The sequence below is a fragment of the Martes martes genome (genome assembly GCF_963455335.1).
Source record: "Martes martes genome assembly, chromosome: 13".
NCBI lineage: Eukaryota > Metazoa > Chordata > Mammalia > Carnivora > Mustelidae > Martes > Martes martes.
The window spans coordinates 40,261,797-40,287,110 of record NC_137901.1 but is presented as its reverse complement, the minus strand read 5'-3'; the positions used below and the strand labels follow the sequence as shown (position 1 = coordinate 40,287,110).

Genomic DNA, 25,314 nt, shown 5'->3' with positions numbered 1-25,314 from the left:
AATATTTTTAAAGGAAAAGAGCAGCTACGGATTTCTGCTTTTATATAATTTCTCCTTAAGCCCTCGAAAAAAGCCATAAAATTATTAAGAATCTTCTAAAATTAAAAACATAAGTATTTACTAAACAGAGTTAGAAAAACATTTTAGGAGTTAGAATAGGCATAAAGAGAGACGGCAGAATGACTAATACGGATAAATTATTCTTTCTGCGGTTGATTTTAACTCTGATAGGTGAACTGAAAAAGCACACACTGCTTTCTGTATTTTATGTTTGCAAGAATTAAGTTTAATAAAAAAGAATTATCTTTGTACAAAGATGATAATATCCCGTATCTTTGTACAAAACCCCCATCGCCTCTCTGAGAACACCTTTATAGATCCTAAAACATGGACAGTCTGGCCCAAGCAGCGAATGAATCTCCCAGTACACGTGGTAGGAGATACCATCATCTTTAACAGGAGTCTCAGAGCTTGAGGGATCTGGTTTACTTCTTTCGACTACAAAGGTAAGAAGTAGAAACAAAGCATGAAGAAGAAGCAAGCAATCTTACCTGTACCATTGAGGGTAGTGTTTTTATTTGTGTACAGCCTGATCATATGTCCTATTGTTTTCACATTTTCTCTCAACATTATTCCTCGAGCTTGTACCATAAAGAGATATGTGTTGGCTATAAAAAGGAAAGAGAGGAAATATCATGACTCAGTAAGCTTTTTTTTTTCTAATTTAATAAAATAATATTCGGACTGGGGAACAGCCCAGTAAACCCAAACTGACTCAGTTAGCATGTCCAAAGGGAAAACAGAAATATAAAATGACTATTTCCTATTATCAAAAACTTATAAAAACAGGGGTGCCTGGTGAGCCCAATCAGAAGAGCATGCAATGCTTGATCTTGGGGTTTTAAGTCTGAACCCCACATTGGGTATTAGAGATTTCCTTAAAAAACAGAAATCTAAAAAAAAAAGAAAAGAAACAAACTTACAAAAACAGTTTTTAAAACTGTTTATTGTTTTATTGTTTAAAACAATAAAAATGAAAAATTCAAGTAGTGATATCCCATCAAATAAAATGAGACTAAATGAATATCATAATGAATTCCTTTATCCATAAATGATTTTCTACCATAAAATATACTTATACATTTCAAAAAGGCATTTTATTGCAAACATACAATCATAGTATACTTTCTCTAATTCTACATTAACTTCCTCAAACCCAAAACTTCATAAGAGCAAGTATTCCTTACCTAATAGTAAATATATCATAAATCACCATAATAGCTAGTATGAATATGAATCTTGCAATGGATCTCCTAAATTCTCACTGTGTTTGGGGAAGGAGAGTTAGGGGGCAGAATGACCTAGAATCAATACCTATTCTGGTAATTTCTCTCTACTGAGTTAATTACTTAGAACTTTTATACTCCCTTTCAATCACAAATTTATCTACCAGGATGGTAAAAGCAGACAAAATCAAAATCAATGTGCATTTTCAAGTTGGTACATTTAATTCTTTGTGTTAAGTGCTTCAAAACTAGGCCCCTAATTTCTTGCTTTGGGAGAAACTGGTCAATTGACAAAGATGACAAAAATCTCTGCCTTCTGAGATGCCAGGACTTCTCAGAGAAGCACAGGGGTAATCAAAAGATCCTTTCTTTCTCGGTCCTGACTCTGCAAGCACAATGCACAACTCTAGACAACTCATTGAATCTCAGTTTCTTCACCTAAAACAGTCGGTGTATTGCCTTAGATGTTCTCTAAAGCCCTTTCTACTCTCCGTTCTCCAAGCATACAGCCAAAAAAATCACACACTCCATTCATTCAAGAGGAAGAGGATCATTTTCATGGCAAAACCAAAAAACTGCAAGTCTCAGTTAATGACTCTTCCAATTTTAAAATAAGTCACCCCTGAATACTGCAATGATGCTCTCAAAAAATGAATGCCAATATAAAAAATGTTAAATGCAACTCATTTTCTGGGCCCTGCTCTACTTCCCTGAGTTGCTACAGAGAGAAGAGCAAAACGTGATGTTTACTACCACCTTTAAAGATTTTATTTCCTTATTTGAGAGAGAGTATATGAGAGAGAAAGCACACATGTGCGTGAGTTGGGAGAGGAGCAGAGGGAGAAAGAGGAGAGGACTCCCCGCTGGGCAGAGAGCCTGATGTGGGGTTTGATCCCAGGACCCTGGGATCATGACCTGAGCTGAAGGCAGGCGGTTAATAATGACTGAGCCACCCAGAAGTCCCTCCTTTCCCATTTTTTAATGTAAATTTTAACATGCTCAAAGTACAAAAGACAATAAATAAAACAGAGAAGCAGAGTACAATAATACTTCTCCTTTTACCTTCAATCCATAACAGAGAAAAGTTTATCTCTATCATTTTTAAGAGCGTGTCTACGTCCTCTCTAGAAAGCAATCCTATAATTAGATATAACTTGTTTAGGCCTGAATTTATTACACCCCTTGGGTTACAAATACAAGTTTTTATTGAAGTTTTACTCTTGAGTAGACTCTAAAAGAAAGAAGAGGTAAAGTGAAAACAAAAAGAAGAGCCAACCAAAAATGCAGAAAAACATTCAATAAAAGCCAACTAACACTAGCAAAAGCCAAGATCTAAAATTCAACTGAAATGATGCAGAGGAAAACCATCAAATAGAAAACTAATTCTATCTTACAACACCTTGGATCACTGAATCCTAAAGTTATACATGAAATTTGTTATCAGTGATCTAATATCTTGTAACATCTGTTCTGCACCAAACCATAGAGAGGACCTGTCATGGGGCAGCGGAACTGAGTGGCTCAAAACAATACTGGCCCAAGCCAGGATCTGATAGGTGAGAACATCAGTGCACTTCCATGTGCCCTGGAAACTGAATCTTTAACACACCTATTCATATAAAGAATATTGTCTGGCATCGTGAAGCCAAGTCAGATTTGAGCAGCAAAGAAAAGATTTGGTATAGAAAAAAAGAATCCTCAAGGTAAATTATCCTAAAAACCTCCAACACATCAGGTAACAAATTTATACAGGGAAAAAAAAAATAAACAAAAAAAGACTGATGACAACTGTGACAAAAGAATACATTTACTATTCATTAGATGGATGGAGAAAAAATTAAGGAAGGCAAGACACCAAGCTCTCCAAATGGAGAATCTATTAGTTTATTTTAAATCATTTACAGCTAATTGAGTTACAGTCCTTAGGTTAATAGTCCTCATGGGTTTAATCCCTAAAGATCAAAACCCATTAGGGAATGAAGGTGTTCTGTTTAAATAGTCATTGTTAACAGGAAGAATGCGATGTGTCAAAGTATTGCAAGGCACACTAACCCAGCATGAGAGTGGTTCCAACTGTCTGATTTCCAGACACCTTTAGCTGTTAACCCACACTCAAATAACTATATGACCACTAATTACTATTAATTACATCTTATTGGTAAACCAGCAAGTTAGAGGAAATCTTTGTCAAGAATATCTATTCCAAGTAAGAGAAATTGCATTTCAGAAAACAGGGAAATCTTTATCAGCTTTGCCCTTTGGTATTTAGAGAACTCGGAAATACACTAAAAAAAAACCTACCACTGCTTAATTAAAATCATGCCCTGTTCTCTACTCTAGTTAATTTTCTATTTGCCTCTGCTTTGTGAGACATAAATTTAACTTATTTACCTAGGTCTGCTTTGCGGGGTGGAGTGGGGGGGTGGGGAGCGGAATACCTACAACTTAAAAAAAAAAAACCTCAAAAATCAAGTTTACAACAGCTAGGCATCCTACCCTCGGTTTGTGAAGCAAGAGATTTAATTCTCGGCTTAAGGAAACTAAGGAATGCACTTGCTACTAAAGTGTCTCCCCAACCCTTTCCACATCCAGCTCTGTTCAGTGAAAACAGTATTCCGGACAAGGAGAATGTGCCAGTCTGCACTGATCTGGAAAGCTTTCCTGAGCTTCAGAGGCTTCGGACACAGCATCCCCCTGGTCCCATACTATGATACACTGCCACAGGTCTGTTAACAAAAAGTAATCCAGCCAGGAGCTGATTTTAAGAGGGAGATTATGGGGGCACCTGGGTGGCTCAGTGGGTTAAGGCCTCTGCCTTCAGCTCAGGTCATAATCCCAGGGTCCTGGGATCGAGCCCTGCATCGGGCTCTCTGCTCAGAGGGAAGCCTGCTTCCCTTCCTCTCTCTCTGCCTGCCTCTCTGCCTACTTGTGATCTCTGTCTGTCAAATAAATAAATAAATAAATAAATAAATAAATAAGAGGGAGATTATGTTGGTTAGGTACACCGTAAGTGCAGGACTGGAGCTAAGAAAGAAGGGCAAAAAATACAATTTGGGGGGGCACCTGGGTGGCTCAGTGGGTTATAGTCTCTGCCTTCAGCTCAGGTCATGATCCCAGGGTCCTGGGCTCCGCTCTCTGCTCAGCGGGGGGCCTGCTTCCTCCTCTCTCTCTTGTCTGCCTCTCTGCCTACTTGTGATCTCTGTCAAATAAATAAATAAAAAATCTTTAAAAAAAATACAATTTGGGGTGACATTCCTATAAGGGTAGGAACTACGGTGGTCAATCACCATAAGGAAAAATTATCCAGAAAAGGAATAAGAAAGTACAGTTCAGACACATGGAAAGAGACCACAAAGAGGGTCACAAAGATAAAAGGCCCCAGATGAATTAGTCTGAGCTTGAACACAGTGAAGAGGAAATGGTCAACCCTATCAAATACCACGGAGACTAAAAAGAAAGACTAAAAAATAATAGTTTAAAAAAATAAAACACTAGGGGACGCCTGGGTGGCTCAGTTGGTTAAGCAGCTGCCTTCGGCTCAGGTCATGATCCCAGCGTCCTGGAATCGAGTCCCACATCGGGCTCCTTGCTCGGCGGGGAGCCTGCTTCTCCCTCTGCCTCTGCCTACCACTCTGTCTGCTTGTGCTTGCTCACTCTCTCTCTCTAACAAATAAATAAATTAAAAAAAAAAAGGGTCTGTTTCTAAAAAAATAAAAAATAAAAAAAAAAAACACTAATGGTTGGTACATACCTTTTGTCAAGCATCCTTTAAAGAGCTTTACATATACTAACCTAATTAATCCTTACAAGCAACCCTATAATGGTAGGTACTAATATTATTCCCATTTTGCAGATCAAGAAATTGAACAATGAAGTTAAGTAACTTGCTCAAGGTCGCACAGTTATTAGCTGGTGGTGGAGCCAGAATTCAAACCCCAGCAGGCTGGCTCCAGCGGTCTAGCTCCTTACCACCATACAATGCAGCCTCTTAAAAATGCTGGTAGGAGATCACTGTCAATCTTTAAAAGAAGAGTTTCTGGAAAGCAATGGAAACAAAAGGCAAGTAGTGAAGAATAAAGAGGATAGTGACAAAGTAAAAGCAATTTTAAGAAAAGAGAAGTGAGAGCAAAGTCAAGGAAGGTTTTTTAGACGGGAGAAAACTGAGCATGACTGTGGCCTAAGTAGAGGGAAGAAAGAGTAAATTTAACTTTAAGGTACTGAACGAAATAGGAAGAAGGATGGAAAGGAACAGTTCCACTGAGGGGACCACATAAGCAGAGGCTCTGGGGTGCACGGGCGCACAGCACATCCAGGAGTCAACAATCCAACTTGAGTAGAGTTTGGCAGCAATGAAAAATAATTTGTAAAGGTCTAAGTGGATGGATGGTGAGAAAAAAAATAGGAGGAAAGAGGGGAGGGACTCGAGGTCATTGTGAAGATAAGAAAGGGCACCTGGGTGGCTCAGTGGGTTAAAGCCTCTGCCTTCGGCCCCGGGTCATGATCTCAGGGTCCTGGGATCAAGACCTGAATCGGGCTCTCTGCTCAGCGGGGAGCCTGCTTCCCTTCCTCTCTCTGCCTGCCTCTCTGCCTACTTGTGATCTGTCTGTCAAACAAATAAATAAAATCTTAAAAAAAAAAAAAAGTCATGTTAACAATAAGTGAGAAAGTCCCAGAAGTGTAAGGGTTAGGAAGACTACGGTCTAGGGAGGTGCAAGGGAGAGCAGGTCGCAGCTATGAGGACCTGATGTGGCCAGACAAGGGAGGATGGAAGACAAGCCCCAGACTGCCTGATGGCTACCAACCGGGGCATCAGTGGGGGATGAAGCGGAGAGGGAATGTTCTGAGCACAGGCATACCTCAGAGACATGGCAGTCCTGCTGCAGACCACCACAATAAAGCAAATATTGCAATTAATTGAGTCAAATAAATGTTTTCATTTCCCAGTGCATATAAAAGTTTATACTATAGTATAACATTATGTCTTAAAAATCAATGCACCTACCTTAATTTAAAAATACTTTATTGCCAAAAAAAATCTTAATTATCACCTGAGCTTTCAGCAAGTAATACCCTTTTCGCTGATGGAGGGTCTTGTTTCAGTGTTGATGGCTGCTGACCAATCAGGGTGCTGATTGCTGAAGGCTGGCATGGCAGTGGCAACTTCTTCAAATAAGATAATAACAAAGTTTGCCACATCAAATGATTCTTCCTTTCACCAGTGATTTCTCAGTAGCACACTAACACTGTTTGATAGCATTTTACCCACACTAGAACTTCTTTCAAAACTGGAGTCAATCCTCTCCAACCCTGCCACTGCTTTCTCAACTAAATTTATGTCATACTCTAATCTCTTATTGTCATTTCAACAGTCTTCACAGCATCTTTACCAGGAGTAGAAGCATCTCAAGAAACCACTTTCTTTGCTAATCTGTAGGAAGCAACTCTTCATCCATTCAAGTTTCCTTACGAGACTGCAGGAGTTCAGTCCCATCTTCAGGCTCCACTTCTCATTCTAGTTCTTTTGCTCTTTCCACCACATCTCCAGTGACTGCCTCCACGAAGTCTTGAATCCCTCAAAGTCCTCCATCAGGGAGGAAAACGACTTTTTCCAAACTCTTGGTAATGCTGATATTTGGACCCCTTCCCATCATAAACGTTCTTATTGGGATCTAAAAAGGGGAATCCTTTCAATAAGGTTTTCAATTTACCTTGCCCAGATCCACCAGAAGAATCACTATGTATGGGAGGTAAAGCTTTATGAAATTTATTTCTTAAATAAGACTTGAGAGTCAAAATGATTCCTTGACCCTTGAGCTCCAGAATGGATGTTATGTTAGCAGGCAAGAAAATACTTACCTCATTGCATACTTCCATCAGAGCTCTTGAGTGACAAGGTACACTGTCAATGAGCAGCAATATTTTATAAGAACCTTTTTTTTCTAAGCAGGAGGTCTCAACAGTAGGCTTAAAATATTCAGTAAACCACGTTGTAAGAAAATTTGCTCTCATCAAGGCTTTGTTTTTCCATTTCTAGAGCACAGGCAGAGTAGATTTAGCATAATTCTTCAGGATCCTAGGACTTAGAGAATGGAAAATGAGCAATGGCTTCAACTTGAAGTCACCAGCTCCATTAGCCCCTGCCTAACAAGAAAGTCCACTTGACTTTGAAGCTTTGAAACCAGGCACTAACTCCCCTTCTCTACCTATAAAAGTCGTAGGAGGCATCTTCTTCCAATAGAAAACTGTTCTGTCTGCATTGGAAATCTGTTGTTTAGTGTAGCCGCCTTCATTAACTAACTAGACCTTCCGGATCACATGTTACAGTTTCTACGTCAGAACTTGCTGCTTCCACCTCACTCTGTCGGCTTCTTCCTCTAAACCTCATGAACCACTCTCTGCCAGCTTCAGACTTTTCTCTCACAGCTTCCTCACCTCTCTCAGCCTTCACGGAATTGAAGAGAGGCAGGGCCCGGCTCTGAATTAGGCTCTGGTTTCAGGGACTGTTGTCGCTGGTTGGATCTTCTAACCAAACCACTAAAACTTTTTCCACTTCAGCAACAAGATTGTTTCACATTTTTTAATCACTCATGGGTTCACTGGAGTAACACTTTTTATTTCCTTCCAGAACCATTCCTCTAGGAATGCCTGGGTGGCTCAGGTGGCTAAGCATCTGCCTTCGGCTCGGGTCATGATCTCAAGGTCCTGGGATTAAGCCCTGTGTGGAGCCCTGTGTCGGGGGTGGGAGGGGGGTCCCAGCTCAGTGGGGAGTCTGCTTGTCCCTCTCCTTTTGCCCTGCTCATGCCCTCTGTCTCTCTCAAATAAGTAAAATCTTAAAGAAAGAAAGAAAGAAAGAAAGAAAGAACAGAACAGAACACTTGGGTGGCTCAGTCGGTTAAGCCTCTGCCTTCAGCTCAGGTCATGATCCCAGGGTCCTGGAATCGAGTCCCACATCCGGCTCCTTGCTCAGCAGGGAGCCTGCTTCTCTCTCTGCCTCTGCCTGCCACTCTGCCTGCTTGTGCTCTCTCTCTCTCTCTGTGATAAATAAAGAAATAAATAAAATCTTTAAAAAAGAGAGAAAAGGAAAGGAAAGAAAAGAAAAAGAATCATTCCTCTGCATTCATATCTGGGCTATTTGGTACAAGGCGTCCATCCTTCTGCTTATTGGCTTTCGACATTCCTTTCTCATTAAGCATATCATTTCTAGCTTTTTTTTTTTTTAAAGATCTTATTTATTTATTTGACAGAGAGAAAGAGAAATCACAAATAGGCAGAGAAGCAGGCAGAGAGAGAGGGGGAAGCAGGCCCCCTCCAAGTAGAGATCCTGATGTGGGGCTCGATCCCAGGACCCTGAGATCATGACCTGAGCTGAAGGCAGAGGCTTAACCCACTGAGCTACCCAGGCACCCCTCACTTCTAGCTTTTAATTTCAAGTGAGAGACATGGGACTCTTCCTTTGAGGTAAACACTTAGAGGCCACTGTAGGATTATTAATTAGCCTAATTTCAATACTGTTGTGTTTCAGGGAATACAGGGAGGATCAAGGAGAGGGAAACTGATGGGGAATGGCCCATCAGTGAAGCAGTCAGAACACATGCTTTTATCAATTAAGTGTGCTTGCTATCTTATACAGGCAAAGTTCATGATACCCAAAACAATTACAATAGTATTATCAAAGAACACAGATGACCATAACAAATATCATAATAATGAAAAGGTCTGAAATATTACAGTTATCAAATGTGACACAGAGACATGAAGTGAGCAGAGATTGTTGGAAAAATGGCAGTAACAGGCTTGCTTACTACAAGATTGCCACAAATCTTCAATTTATAAAAACCCATTATCTACAAAGCACAATAAAGTGAAGCATAATAAAATGAGATATGCCTGTACTAATTGCCAAAATCATGCCAGCATGGAGAATATTGGTGGGCAGAGGCTTCTAAAGAGAAGGGAAGGGCGCCTGGATGGCTCAGGCAGTTAAGCATCTGACTCTTGGTTTCAGCTCAGGTCATGATCTCAGGGTCATGAGATCGAGCCCCTGTATCAGGCAGGTGCCTGCTGGCATTTCTTGCCTTCCTGGGCTCATGGTCCCATCACTCCACTCTTTGCCTCCATCTGTACATTTCTCTGTGCACAGCACACATGGTCCCCTTGAGATTCTTTCCCTTTCATTCCCTGTCTGCCCCTCCCTGAGTGTGTGCACACATGTGTGCACGTATGTAGCAGATTGTATGGGGTCCCCCCAAAAATATGTGCATCCTAATTCCCAGAAGCCGTGAAAATGTTATCTTATTTGGAAAAAGAGTCTTTGCAGATATAATTAAGGATCTTGAGATGAGGAGATCATCCTGGATTATCTGGGTGGGCTCTAAATCCAATGACAAATGCTCAGATAAGAAAAAGGAAAGGGATGTTTTACACACACACCCACACACACACACACACAGAGGCACAGAAGAGAGCAAGGTAAAGATGGAGGCAGACACTGAAGTGATGTGACCACAAGCCCAGGAAGGCAAGAAATACCAACAGGCACCTGAAGCTGGAAATAGCAAGGAAGGATCTCCCTCGAGAGACTTCAGAGGGAGCGCAGTCCTGACGACAACTGATTTCAGACTCCTGGCCTCCAGAACTGGGAGATAATAAATCCCTGTTGTTTTAAGCCTCTCAGTGTGTGGTAATTCATATGGCAGTCCTAGGAAACTAATACACCACCACACGGTGTAGGTGTGGTGGTGTATTAGTTTTCCCCACTTGAAATACCAAAAAACAAACTCAGAGCCAAGTTGCATAGATAGAATTTAAGAACTGGGATTCAAGGACAGGTCTGAATGTCTCTGAGGGGCAGCAATTTGGAAGACGCCATGGCTGAAAGTCATAGAGGAGAGGGAGGGGCAAAAAAAAAAAAAAAAAAGTGCGCACGAGAGAGAGAGAGAGAGAGAGAGAGAGAGAGATATCCTTAATGTAAAAAGTAATGAGCAAGTGAGAAAGGAGGGATAAGCCAAATCTCAACTAGTGAAAGGAGAAGGAGGAAATCAGAAGGGGCACTAAAGGCTACAGGAGAGAAAACAGTTTCCCATATTAGCTACAGAACATATACCGAAATAAACGATGTGGAAAAAAAGCAAAATGCCACTTATATATGCCCCTGAATATTACTACAGACATCTGAATCTGGTATCTCTGAACCTATCAGATCTCACAATAATCTTCTAAGTATCAGCTGCAAATGCCTAAAGGTTTTCTTCTACCCACATCTAGCCCTTGTTCAACTAATTCTCAGAAATGACTCACCCAAGATGGTAAAGCTAAACATATTAACTCTGGTCATAATGTTGTAAACCCCAGGATCAGGCCAGACTATATATGAAATATTGCTCATATTTTGCCTAGGACCAAACTATTGCTTGGATTGAAAACAAACGGTTCACTTTATGTCAAAGTACTATTTAAGCAGAGTATCTTACCACAGTGACAATAATTCAAAGCCAGGTATGGGCTCAAGGAAATCTGTAGTGCAAATAATTACCAGCCTAGAATAACATCCTCCCCATCTTTCAAGTGAGTCATGGGCTGACTAATGAGTTAAGAGAATGAAAGAACTCTGCATTCAGAATCCCATTTTATCAAGGAATAATGAATTCCGTGATTATATACAGTATAGCTCTATTTCAGATCTTAGCCAACAGCTACAGCTTTGCTGACGTAGACACTAAAAATTAACAAGAAATTCTTTACAATTGGTGCTTTCACCATTTCCACTCTGCAGTTAAGCAGTTTTAAGTTATTTCGGGAGATTATTTGTGCTTGAATACTGATCAAAATTAAATATTTTTAAATAAAATTGGACTTCCAACAGTCTTATTAAAGATGTTCAGGGTGGAGGCATGTGTTTGTTGGACAGATATTTACTGAATGCCTACAGTCTGCCAAACAGTAGCAGAAACTAAGGTCTCCAAGGGGTTCCTCTGTAAAAATCAAAATCCTGAAAAAGCATAAACTGCCTAAAACGACAGAAGTACTTTCAAAACAATCAGATCATCAGTTCAGGCTAGTTTACACTTAGCTAATAATTCTAAAAATAGACTCCAAACCTGAAAATATGAAAACACTATCTAACACAAGATATTGATCTGCACTGTCATGCATTAATTCACTATTATTCACTTAAAACAAACACATGCTTCTTTAAAGCAGGACAGAGGCTTCAAGAGTTAAGCATTACACCCCACCCTGTAGAAAAGCAAAATTTGGAGGAAATGAGGGAATTGAGGAAGAAGAATTCAGGCAATTAAATAGATTTTTTAAAAGCCAATCAGTAAGGAAATTTACTTAATGAAATTACATACTAAAAGATCAAAACATAAATAATCACACCCAGAAAACATTACAGAATTGTTGAAATTTAATGATTTCAGAGTACATACGGTGAATGTGAAATGAATCTCTATCCTCTTAAGAATTCTATCATGAGAAAAAAAAAAGTGGAAGTGGTATTTGAACTACATGTTTTACAATCATCCCCGATTTCCTTGTGTTTTCACAATTAAAATACCTTTTGAAATTTCAAATTTATTTTATGAAAGGAAAATGACTCTAAAACAAGCAGGAGAGAAGAGTGCACTGTGGGAAATGAGTGTCAAAGATTTCTAAAGTTAGGGGAGCCTGGGTGGCCCAGTCAGTTGAGCCTCGGACTCTTGGTTTTGAGTCCAGTCATGATCTCAGGGTCATGACATCCATGGGCTGGTGCAGAGTGTCCTTGAGACTTTCTTTCCCTTTCTCTCCCTCTGCCCCTCCCCCACTGTGCACACGTGCATGCACATGCACATGCGTGCCCTCTCTCACTCTCTCAAACAAATAAAATTTTTAAAAAAGATTTCCAAAGCCAGAGCACATTTTTAAATCAATATACAAGGCACCTTATAATTCTCTGCCTTAAGTCCCTTGATTCAAATAAAAATAAAGTCCAATTTCTCTTCCTCTGAGTCAAACTGGAAATTGCGTAAGTCATAATTTCTGAGCTATTAACTTAATTATTAGGAAGGTAATATATGTAAAATGGTTTCAGTAAAGTAACATTAACACTAGCAAGCCTCAAAATCTAAAAACGAAACAAGACATAATATTTCAATCAAGATGACAGGTTACAGTAACAAATCTCATATACTTACTCACCTGTAACAATATTACAAAGGGACTTTCCTAGCCAGATGCTATATGAATTTTTTAAAAGCTTATTTTTTTTTAAGATTTCATTTATTTATTTGTCAGAGAATAAACACAAGCAGGGGAAGCTACAGGCAGAGGAAGAAGCAGACTCCCCATTTAGCAGGGAGCTCAGTGTGGGACTCTATCCCAGGACCCTGAGAGCCTGACCCGAGCCAAAGGCAGATGCTTAACCAACAGAGCCTCCCAGGTGTCCCATGAAATGTTTTTAAATCATTGGCTAACATGCAGGGCTATATGCTTTAATCACTTTTTAATCTTATCAAGTAAATCACAATGTAACTTTCTAATAATTAGAAACAGTAACAAATTTCTGATCAACCTATAACTCAATCATACAGTCACTGCAGACCCACAAAGAAACACAGGATCTTGGTTATCTTGAAGGATGTGTTTGTCCATTCTGTCCATTTCTGTTCTGGAGGAAAAAAATTTTTCACTATGATTGCCATCTCTAGCTCCAGTAAAACATGATGCTACAAACAAGTTAGTCTGGTTTTTAAAAAAGTAAGTTTACTTCTATGAAAGAGCAAATGATATAAGATGATTAATTTCAAAAAATAAACCTATCTACCACTTGATTTTTTTAACCCATCAGTTGGGGTATTTGTCAGAAATAAAGTTCCCAGGGTCCAGAATTACCTAGGATGTGTATTAAAAATGAACCAGAATCAGAATTAGCATGTCTGTTAATAAAAACCTAAGAAATAAACTTACGTATGCAAACCACCTTAAGTAAGGCTTAAGCACATTCATGTTTGAAAAACACTGCTTATAGTAATTCTTTAAACATAACATTTGTAACAAGCAAAAAAGTAGAATCTTCTTTTTATATTAGTTTAACTTATATTAAATAAATCCTCTATACAGCTTTCTAATTTATGCACAGTTTATTCAGACATAGCAGAATCTATGTTTACCTCCTATTATAATGGTATCACACAATGATTTGGTGGAGCCAAAGACTTTTACTAACTCGAGTAATTAATCATGAAAACAAAGATGAAAGCAAAAAGCCATATTTATTATGCCTCTGGAGAAAAAAAAAAGTTAATTATAAATTTCAGATTTAAAATTACTAAGTATGTTTTCCTAAACATTTTGCTGTGCCACGTAGCCAAAAATATAACTGCTGACGAACATCCTTTAAGCTAGCTTTCCTATTTTAACTGAGAGGGTTCTTGCTGTAGCTTTAAACCAAACTTTGCCAAGTTCTGATATGACCAAAAACGTACACCCACGAAACATAACAAATCAGGTTGGCCCAACGCAGGATTCACATACTAGAGAAAAATAAAATTGAGGTGTTACCTGAAATTCTCCAGTGAATCCAAGACACAAAGTGAAAATATCTAGTACTAACTGGAGTAAACTCTTAATTTTGCAAAGGAATGTTAATGGCACTGTAGGTGCCTACTTTCAACCTTGAATCGGCCTGATCTTCAACTCAAATCACATTACCTGTATAATAGTATTCTCTTTGCTATTCTGACAAAAGGCAGAAATGGAAAGAAACAGTCTTTAAAATACTGAATTACCATGCCCTCCAGAAATTAAAAGAAGAAAAACAGATTCAGAGGGAAAAGGGGGAGGGGAGGGCTGACAGAGATGACAGGGGCAGGCAGCTCTGATTAAACTGGAACACTGTAGTCTGAGACACTGGTAACAACAGCCAGTTTGGTCTCAGGCAGCCAGGAAAGTTGATCAGAAGGGGAATATTGCAAATGCAGACATCAATGCTCTTCGGAACTCCCAAATGTGACCCTGGAAAACCAAGCTCTAGACAAATTCGCGCAACGCACCTCTTTCCACTGTCACACTGCAGCCTCCCCCCCACCACCTTCACACTTACTGAGGTTAGGACAAACATGAAACGCAGGCTTGAAAGGGAAAGGGAGTCACAAAAGGCAGTGTGGGTGGGGGTGTGGGAGACAGGTGGAGGAGCAGGTCTGCCCCGAGGCTGGGTGAGCAAGGGTGCTGCAGAGTTTAACACAACAGCACTGCATTTAAGAGGCTATTAGAAGTCTATCCAGTCTCCCAAGTGTAGCACCTTCTCCAGCTTTAACAGGTGGTCATCTACCCCTGGCTTGCTGGGGCACCTAGGAAGCCTTTATTTCATTGTTTATAGCTCAGTCAGGATGATTTGATTTCTTAAAATCTGACTCTTTGTAACTACCCTCACTGTTACCTGATGCTATTCCAAAAAAAAGAAAAAAGGTTCATCTCTCTTCAATATGGTGTTCCTTTAACCTAAAGAACACAGAGCTCATATTTCCCCCAAATCATTTCCCAGGGCAACAATGACCAGACCCTTCACCTCCTGCATAGTGGAAGAGTCAGCTATCCCAAGGTGTACATTTCAGCTCTTCCAAAAAACTACATACCTCAGCTCTTCCAACAATGACATGTGAGACTTTGGGCACATGACAATCTTTGAGAGGCTGTCTTGCCTTCTCTTTTTTTAAAACAAGGCTTTTATTCCATGAGCATGGGGTTTGGGGTGTGGCAGGGACAGCTCTATGAAGCTCCATCTCGAATCTTTCTCCTGGGACTTCTTTGCACAAAGCTTTGGCTCCAGACTCCATAGCCTCTGTGTCCAAGGTTCCCATGGCACTGGGCCCTTGAACACAGGCTCAAACCTAGAGCACCGGTGGGGAGACTGGCAGCCACTGCTCTGACTACCAGAGCCTAAGGCCAGAAACTCAAGTGCCCTGATAAGCTCTGCAGGACACTCTTTGATAAAAAGCCCGACAGCACGGTGGGTTAGGAAATTATCCACCTTGTAGAACACTGCCTCAAGAGAAAAACCCATTCCATTCCCAACTAAATTCCAACTGGTATTTGGAATACCTACCACACCTACCATACAGAGACTACAAACCTAGATTAGGAGTTTCTCCTTTAGAATTATCCACAGACATGGCTATTTTTATTTCTCACAAATATTAAAAGGAAGTCTGATAAGCACTGCTGCAGAATATAATATAATGTGTCACTTATCTCATTCCACCATGTTGTTCAATAGACCTCAAATTTATTCATGAAAGAAAAACACGAAGAATAGTATTTAGCATTGTCAGGTTTCAGTGAATCAATTTTCCCTCCAAAAAATACTGCATTTCCCACAAGTCCAAAGGATTTAGATTCATTTATACTGAAACAATATAGCTTAAGTTACAAATGCTGCTCCAGAATGGCAATCCGACTGGGGTGGGAAGTCTCTAAGAACACTTCCCATTCCCTTGAAAGTAGACTGAGTGACTCTCTTCTAAGAAAATATGGCAGGGGCACCTGGGTGACGCAGTAAGTAAAATGTCTTCTTTCAGCTCAGGTCATGATCTCAGGGTCCTGGGATCAAGTCCCACATTGGGCTCCCTGCTCAGCACAGTCTGTGGCTCCCTCTCCCTCTGCCCCTCACCCCTGCTCATGCTCTCTCTCTCGCGCGCGCGCTCTATTCTCTCTCTAAAATAAATAAATACAATCTTTTTTTAAAAAAAAAAAAGGAAAGAAAAGAAAATATGGTGAAAGTGATGGGGTCATGAGCTGCCCTATGGAGAGGCCCATGTGGCAAGAAGTGAGGATGGCCTCCAACTAACAACCTGCAAAGAACTGAGGTCCCTGGTCCAACAGCCCTCAGGAACTGAGTCCTGCCCAAATCCACATGGGTGAACCACAAGGCTGATCAACACTCAACACTCCGTAGCCTCATGAAGAGACCTTGAACCACAGGCATGCAGCCAAACCAGGTCCAGATTCCCGGCCCACTGCACCTATGAGATAATAATACATTCGTTCTTTTAAAGCCCTACATTTGGGGGTAATTCACAAAGTTATAGATAATTAATATACAGACCAATCCAATTTTCTCTACAGTTCCTAATTCCCAGCCCATCCCTCCATATTCACCCAAGGTATCTAACATGTAACAACCCAATGGTATTGATGAGTAAGCCAGTAAGAGGACAAAGGAGCTTCCATACCAAGAGAAGTGATTTAATCGGAAACATTCAGCCACTCAACAATTCTTTACTAAGCCTCTAAGTGAGGTCCGAGGAAGAAACCAAATCTCTCAACTTGGGTTAGAAAACAGTTCACTCTATACTAAGATGTGGTCAAACAAACTGAGTGCCTCACTCTCAACAAATAACTCAGATACCCACCCAAACAAGAATGAACCTTCTTCTCCATCTTCATCTCATTTTCGCTAACACAAACATCTTTATGTCCTCTTCTCCCATCTCCAAAATTAATGTAACTATATACTTGATCCTACTTTCTCTACCTGCTCTCCCTGACTGATTGCAATCTTGTTCCCTTTAATCCATTCACACCAGTAATGCCTAAATATTTCTGAAATGAAAATCTGATCGTGTCACTGTCCTACTCAAAATTTAAGTTCAATGGTTTGAAACTGTCCTCGGGCTAACCTCAAGTTCTCACACCCAGTTTACAAGGATCACGATTAGACCCATATTTATCTCTAGCTTCAGCCCACACTCTCCTCTGCACTCTATGCTTTAGCCCCTATGTTTCTCTGTTGTTGTTGTTTTAACTTTCCACTTCTTCACCTCTTAGCCTTCAAATCTTCCATTCCTGCATGAAATATTTTTCTCCCAAGCCCATGTTTTAATGACCTAACTTAAGCTTCTGGCCTCGGCTGTACCTCCATCTTCTCCATAATGCCTAACCCAGCTCAGGGCCACCCTACAACCCGCGCCTCCCTAGCCAACGGTATTTCACTCTACTCTAGAATAGTTATTCTTCCGCTGTGAGGATTTCTCACTGGCTATAGGATCTATGAAGACAGGGACCATGTAGATCCTGTTCAATGCTCAACCATAGCACTTTCTGCAAACATTCGCTGTATGAAAAAATAAAGGAATGAGTCTTCCTAGATCACATGTCATAATCTGTTCCCTTTCTCAAATCTTCAAACTCTGTCCTCAGTCTTTAAACCTTTCTATAAAGTTCTTATAGAACCTCAGGTCTTCCCATCTTGTAAGACTCCTTAGATCCTGCTTCCCCCTACTAAAGCAGCTGTCCTGGACCTCCTACTTATCAAATTGGTAATTCTTCTTCCAAGCATTAACCCATTTCTTTTCTTACTTTTTTTTAAAGATTTTATTTCTTTATTTCTTTAACAGAGAGAGAGAGAGAGCGCACGCAAGAGAGGGAACAGAAGCTGGGGAGAAAGAGAGGGAGAAGGAGAAACAAGGTTTCCCACTGAGCAGGGAGCCTGATGCGGGGCTCAATCCCAGGACCCTGGGATCATGACCTGAGCCGAAGGCAGTCGTTCAACCAACTGAGCCACCCAGTCACCCTGCATTAACCCATTTCAACACTTGTCTTGCTAATCATCCTTTTTCATTCATTCATTAATTCATTCATTAACAAAACCTCACTTTGCTCATATGATCTCTCTTTCCCTTCATTTTCCTGTTCCTATCTCTCCACTTACCCTAAGCTGTTAGACTGCATCCAGGGCTGCCTTCTTTTCAGCTTCCACAAGCTCTCCTTGAGTGGCCACCCAAAACTTTCCACGGTGTCAACCACAATTACTGCCTATTTGGGACTGGGGAATCAAAGGGGAACAGAGTCTCACGGGAAACTTTTCAAAGTACACTTGGGCCTCCTCTATATTTTGATTTAGCCTCTATCATCCCACGTTTAAGAGTAACTGACTCAGTGAGTCACTTCTGCTTGCAGGAGTGGAAAATAAATAAAAAATAAAACTCAGGTATGTTGGGAGAGAAATAAGTACCATTCACCTACCTGCTGAAGACAGCCAAATCTGTCAAACATTTCTCCTGGGCTCCAAGTCCTTATGTCCATCTTCTTACTACTGAGAAGTTCCTCCTGGGCATCCCACTGGTGTCCTAACTCAGTTTCTCTAAAACCAAAACAGCTCCCTCCAAGCACATGCCTTTCTCTATTCCCTACGACCAGATACCAGGTTGTCAAAGCTACAATACAAACAACGTCTTAAAGCTTCTCCCTTTCATTCAATGTCACTACTCCCCTCCTCTCAACTCTGCCCAGACCCAACTATGACCTTGACCAGGTTCTAATCTTCTGAGCTACCAAAAAAAATTCCTACCTGGTCTCCCTGCAACTAGTTGTGCCCTCTGTCACTGGGCTCCATGAGAAATGCTGTAGAACAAAGGATTGCATCATTCCCCTTTTCAAAACTTCTGATGTTTCCTGCTACTCCCAGGACAAAAATTTGAGCATTGGATAAATGGACCAGCAAAGGAAGGCCCAGAGGAAAGAAACAGCTGACACCACAGCCCAAATCAAAAGAACCCTTGAAAGGAGCCATGTAGGTCAGAGAACTTGGGTGAGGAAAAAACCAAGGGACCTTTGAAACACAAAGCAAACTAACAGCTCACAACACAACCAGGCTTACCCAGCCAGGGCCAGGAGGCCAAAGGGCTATGATAAGAAAGCTGCAGGGCAACTTGCCACCTTCTGAGCTAGCCAAGAGAGACCCAGGGAAAATGTCAGGGGACTCTCAGCAAGGACCTAACGAAGTTACCCTCTCCCCTAACACCTACTCGTACACACACACCCACATGTCCTGACCGCCCATGAACTACACTAGTACCAGCAGAGCGGGATCTGCCTAGAGGCCCAAATAACAAAGCACTTGCCCCGTAATTCCTTAAAGGGCCCATAGGAATCCAGACCAAAGTGCCCTAAGCAGATTCCACCTCTATTCAAAGAATAAAATGGCCGGTCAGCACATCTAGGAAAGGTCAAAACCTCTGGTGAGTCACATAGACAGTGAAACCCCACTCCCAATGGACACGTGCAATCTTCTCCACAATACTACCCCGTTGATTATAGGCACATCAACTTTTTTCTTAATCACAGACAGCTTTGATAAACCTATGGGAGTCAAAACCAGCTTCTCTGCCAGAATTTTAGGGACCTCAACACCGAAACACTAGGCGGGGCTGGGGAATCCCAAGAATTTTTCTCAACATGGCTGATCTGCCACCCCATACCCTAAGTGGTAGCCAGATGGAAATACTCCTATTTTCTGTAAGTATCTTTGGCCATGCCGCTCCACTGCTTAGTCCAGTTAAATCTTATCCATCCTTAATAGCTTGTTCCAACCACCAGCTCCCTCTGGAAATCCTTAACCAGCCCTCACCCCACAATGCAGGCTTTCCAATAACTGGCAGCTCTTTCCTGGTGCTCGTCCCATTGTAGCATGAAGGAAGTAACTGTGTCTTAGTCATCTATCTTCTGTGCCTCAAACAATGTCTAGCCTATCTGAGATACTCCACTTGTTTTGGATGAATGAACTCCAAAGTCATAAGTTCATCTTCTCCTACGATGCTACAGCAGGAAAATACACATATGTTGTGTTGGAAGCTGCATTGGAAACTAAACACTAAATGGGATTCTACTCTCAATCCAGCCAGGTCAAGAACTTGGGGGGGAAATGCACTCATCTTTTTGCAATCACGAACAAAGGCGAAAGAGAACGAGAAACAACTAATGGCTCCTGACTCTACCAGATGGGCTAGGGAAAAAATCTGTCTTCCTATGGGGGATGGTGTCTACAGACCAGTTTCCCTTGTTACTAAAGTTCATAATATTAAGATTATCCATGCGTTTCTTGCATGAATCAGAAATTTCAAGGAAAATGTTTCAAGTTATTCTTAAAATGAGCTTGGCGTCTGATGGGACTCTTAGAATAACACCTAAATAGCCAATGAATTGTTCAACATGAGAAAACACTGGAAACTAAACAGACTATGCTGTCTACAACTGTGTGGTACTATCTGCTCAGAGGCAAGAGAGAAAGGGAGGGAGAAACACAGGTGAAGAAGGCTAAGAAAAAGGAACTAAAAATGAGAAAAGGACTGCCTGGGGAAGGTGCAAGACAAAAACAGGTCTCTGGACAGAAAATGTAGGAAAATAAAATTAATGTCTACACAACAGGTTGATGTGGACAGGAATAATACGGATTTTTTAACAGAAGACACGTGAAACATTTACTTAGAATCAATAAAAAGTGCTCTGTTACACCACATATATTTTCATCACAAGAAAGTTTTGCCCTAAGATGTAATTCAGACTAAAATATGAATTATTTCAAGAAGCTTCTCTGGACATCTAATGTAAATTAGTTATAAGAACCTAGTTTGGGGGTATATCTCATTAATAAGAAATCTGGAATGAAACAGGAAGTGCACATGAAGCATTTCTGTAGCACACCAACGTACTATGGTTATCCTGAAAATCAACTTGTGCACTGATTTTGCACTGTGAGCTGAATTAGCCACATTTTTCATGAACTATCACTTTTACTTCAAAGAACTGACAAGCTTGGTTATTTAAGCTCCTGTATTTGACCTACATTTTCCCAAAAATGAACAAAGTGAGCCTGGCACTTCCAAAAAAAAAAACAAAAAACCCTGACAGTATTTGTTGCCAATGATAAAATTTGAGCTTTCAGGCAAATGTGATTTTTGGAAAACTGTTTCCCAATAAAAGAGAAATAAGGAGACTTTTTTTCCTGCTAAATAATACTGGGTTTGGGAAATAGATACAGCTTAACAAATTGATAGCACTTTATAAGTTTTGGATTTCATTCTCCTTACTGGCTTTAGTCAATTTTTTTAAGTTCTAAATTTAAGACCCACAAAAACAGTAGCTTAAACTGTGTCAAATTAATTGCCTATAAGAAAACTGCCAAATTTTTATGATATATAAGTGATTACTCTATGGCAAACATTAAACTCACACATAACTGAGAAAAAAGTATTAGTATTACATATCAATTGAATTTTAAGAATCTACAGATAATGTATCAAATGTGCCAAGAAAAAAAAAAAGGATGACTACCAAGTAACAGAATTCTGATCTCCTTTGGTTAACATTTTGAGTATCATAACTTCAACAAGTTATTCAAAATATCAAGAAAGTAAAAACATTGTTGCCTAAGTGCAAAAAACCTTTTTCTGCAAAACCTCTGAAAGTTAATGTCTGAGTAACCAACATCACTCAAAGATTTCCAGCCTTTAAAGAGCTACATGACAAAGTAAAAACGGCTGTAGAAGGAAGAGTTAATTTCTAAGACTGTCAAAATGGCAGAGGACTTTAAGAAAAGCCAGCCAAATAATTTGGCTAACTACTCTCAAGTCCACTGAACTACCACTGTCATTTCTACTACAGGCTTCCAGGGGTTTTTATTTAGCTTAAAGAAAAAAACGCTTTAAAAGAAAATAATATCTTAAAATATTCATACCTGTTAAAACTTTAACCTCAAATTTCTATTTTGGAATACATCAAGGTTTCAACAATTTATGTCTTCTCAAGCATCATTATCTTAATTTACACATCTTACTTGATTCAAAAATTTAATCAAGAAAAAGTCACATAGTAATTCTGTTCTAGGAAATGCAACAGTCTTCATGAGGTTTGCATCTTCCTTCTCCCCCGAAATTCATTACAATACTCTATTAATCACACAAGACAATGCCCTGATACTAATGCCATCTCAAAATTCTGCAGGTGTTTTCACTGTATAAGAGGCCATACATTTTTGACTTACCCAGGGAGAAAAGGCCCTGGCTCAAAAGACTACTAGTGTCTAAAAAGAAATAATAGGAGATATGCACTATTACTGAGTTAACATTAAACTTATATTTTACACTAAATACATTAACATTAAACACATACCATAAATATTTAACATTAAACACATAATGGCCAGGAAGAACTTGGAAAAAGTTTTGGAGATACAGGGTGTTTTAATATCCATACGAAGTTCTTATTTTTTACTCATTAGAATGCCACACTGGCACCTTTCAACCAAAGGGGACTGAGTACTTAGAATATTAAATGACCCAATCCAAATAGATTCTTTAAAAAGGTATTTGGCCCAAAATATGATAAATAGGTTAAAATGTTAAACTACAAACGATCCTGTATAACTATCACTTTAATCACTGTATTATCTCAGAAATCATCCTAACAGGTAGCTGAATCTACCTACCCTTGAAAAGCAGACTAAAGAATGGAGCATTGTTTTCACATGAAAACTCATCGCCTAAAAATTCCTGAAGTGTGGCACAAATGTTCACTGACCCCATTCTAAAAAAGTGACCTAGAACACTAGAATACATACATTCTTGAACTCAATCACATCCCCTGGTGTTGGTTGAATAAAACTGGGATTAAGCTCCGAGTTTAAGCTTCAAGAGCTGATATCAAATGAATAAAGCTGTCATGAATACTCGAGAAAGCGACCAGGGCATCCGGCAAAATTACACCTAATTTTGCTATGTCCATTTAATGCAGTCTTTTAAGTTAGTTAAACCGGCACAAACGAAACTCACGTACTTAAAGCCATGCCCGAGCAGTTTATCTGACACGTCTGAAATAACATTTCAAATAAAATGCTTTCTGCCAGTCCCCTGTTTATACAGCTTCCAAATCCCATAAGTAACATCCTGCATTTCCTTCGGTGTGACTGTGGGAAGGGAGGGTGTGTCTCGGTGCTTACCGATGCCCGGAGCCACATAGACGAAGTAGAGGCAGGAGGAGGAGAGGGAGAAGAAGAAGATGAAGGCGAGGAGAGAGCGATTGGAGACCCGCATCATCCTCTTGAGCACAGACATCTTCCTCTTCCCGGCCAGCAGCTCAGGCTGCGCTCTCACGCCGGACTTGGGGGCACCATCCAGGCCCTAAACTTCCATGAATGTACCAAGAGCCCCGAGATTGCAACGGGGTCCGCGCGGGGAGGACCAAGGGGAGAGGGCCGGAGCGGGAAGGAGGGAAGGGGAGGGAGCGGACGGAATGAATGGGAGGCCGGAGAGTCGGGGGGAGGGGAGGCGCGGGAGGAGAGGAGGAAGGGGTGGAGGAGGGAAAAGGGAGGCAAGGCGTGGGGCGGGGGGGGGGGCCGGGGACGGCTGGACCTGCGGAGGCCCAGGAAGGGCAAGGACGCGCCTTTTATCCGCCCCGCGGCGGCTGGAGGAGGGGCTGCAGGTGGGGAGAGGCGCGGGCTGCGCGCCGCGGCGCCCCTGCGGAGAGGGGCAGCGAACTGCAGCACGCCCGGGCTCCCCGAGTCCGCTGGGGTCCGGGGCGCTTAGCCCCCGCGCTCGGGAAGCGGCCCGCGCGCGCTCAGCAGGCCTGCGCCGCCGCCTCGTCCGGGCCGCGGCGTCTCGTGCCTGCGCGGGGCTAGCGTGGGCGCCGGGGCCGCAGTCGGCGCGCGCGACGCGCGGGGGCCCGCGGGGGCCCTGGGGGCCGAGGAGCTGAGCGCTCGCGGGCGCGCAGCCTCCTCCTCATGCCGCGCCGGGCCCCGGCGCCCCGCGGCAGCCGCGGGAGCGGAGCGCAGACGAGGGCGGCGTCCCGGCTAGCGGCGAGCGCGCTCCGACTCTGGCTCCTGCCACCGCCAGCTGCCCGCCCGGCCGCAAGGGCGGCAACCGCAGCAACATTACCGCCGCCGGCCTGGGGTGAGGCGACCCCGCCGGCGCCGCCCCCACTCCGCCCCCGGACACCAGGCGTAGAGCGGCCGGGCGACTCGCGCTGCGGGCAGACCCGGGGAGCCCGAAGAGGAGGCCGGGCGCCGTTCGGAGCCGCGTCTGGGTCGCTGAAGGGGGACGGGCCTGAAAGGGCGGGGGAGCCGCGGAAAACCGAGGACCGGCGCGTGCGCCCGGAGACCCCGCGGGGCTCCGCGCCTGTGCTCGAAACTGCAGGCGGCGCCGCCCGGGCACCCGAGAAAACCTGGAGGCCCCCACCCACCCGCTCCCCTCCCTTCGCCCCAAACACCGCGCCTCCTGATTGGCCGGCGCCGCACCGCGCCGAGCAACCTGCCCCCTCCCCTCGCGCAGCGACCTGGGCCGCTGCCTCCTCCTGCGTCACCGCCGCCCCCGCCAGCCCCGGGACCCCAGCGCCAACCGCGCTGCTCCAAGCTGAGGGATAAGTGTTTAGCCTCGATACGCACCGCCCCCCCGCCCAGGGATCGATAAGGAAGGATGATGTACCTTGAGGGAAAAGGGTATCTCGAGGAGGGGACTTCAATGGTGTAATTTCCTCCCAAAATAAACGCTCCGGGAACAAGATTTTTTTTTTTTTTTCCGGTCCCGGATTAATGAAACCTTCCATCCCGCACTTCTTACAGAAACATACTGCTAGGATGTGTTATGGATCTATGTATATCCCTTATAATGGGACTTGCCTTCTCATCTGGAGGTGAGCGCCGGGTAGTCTCTACAGTAGCTCTATCCATTCAGGCGGGGCGGAAAAGACTTCCGTGCAGCCAATTGGCCGTTCACTACTGCAGCACCAACCAGCTTCATTTGGCAAATTGTTTTAATTCCCCTCCTAGGCCGTGGTGTCCCCTTTGTTCAAAAAGGAGAGACCTTTTGCTAAGTAAATAAATTAGCCTGGAGCCTTAGTTCAGCTATCTCAGTTTGCCAACCTGTGTGTGAAGGTGTTTCAACTAATCATGTAAGAAGTGGCTGGTTGCGCCGCCCCCCTCCCCGCCATTATTTGCTCAGCATTTCCAGAGGCAGTGCGTTGACCCATCACTTGATTGGCAGCAAATCTGGTACATTCTTTGCAAGCCTTGGATCGTCTCTTAAATAATACTGTGTTACATGGAGCCTGAAACACCCGGATTTATACTTCACTAAGGCCTTTTATTAACTGTGAAATTCATGGCAAGCTAGGCAAGCTACTACCTTCTGCAAGCCTCTCTCCGTGGCCCTCAAATGATGAGTGTGAGACCACCTTGCAAGGCTCTGGGGTTGAACGGGGTAACTGTAAAATGCCAAGTGCT

General features: G+C 42.3%; 1 protein-coding gene across 6 annotated transcripts in view; it reads right to left on the bottom strand.

Annotated features, from left to right (window-relative positions):
* B4GALT6 (beta-1,4-galactosyltransferase 6) overlaps nt 1–23,358 on the bottom strand; it is a 67,310-nt gene extending 43,952 nt beyond the window's left edge. For 2 of the 6 annotated variants that reach the window (XM_080822017.1, XM_080822018.1), the window contains exons 1-2: nt 23,038–23,358; nt 552–668 (exon numbers count right to left, since the gene is read on the bottom strand). In XM_080822017.1, coding sequence (XP_080678143.1) covers nt 552–668; nt 23,038–23,152 — 232 coding nt within the window. In that variant the 5' untranslated portion in view covers nt 23,153–23,358. Of the gene's footprint in view, nt 1–551; nt 669–7,142; nt 7,822–23,037 lie in introns of those variants that run through there. The other 4 variants (XR_013967870.1, XM_080822020.1, XM_080822019.1 and 1 more) reach the window with 4 other exon arrangements.
* Between the last annotated feature and the right edge of the window lie 1,956 nt (nt 23,359–25,314).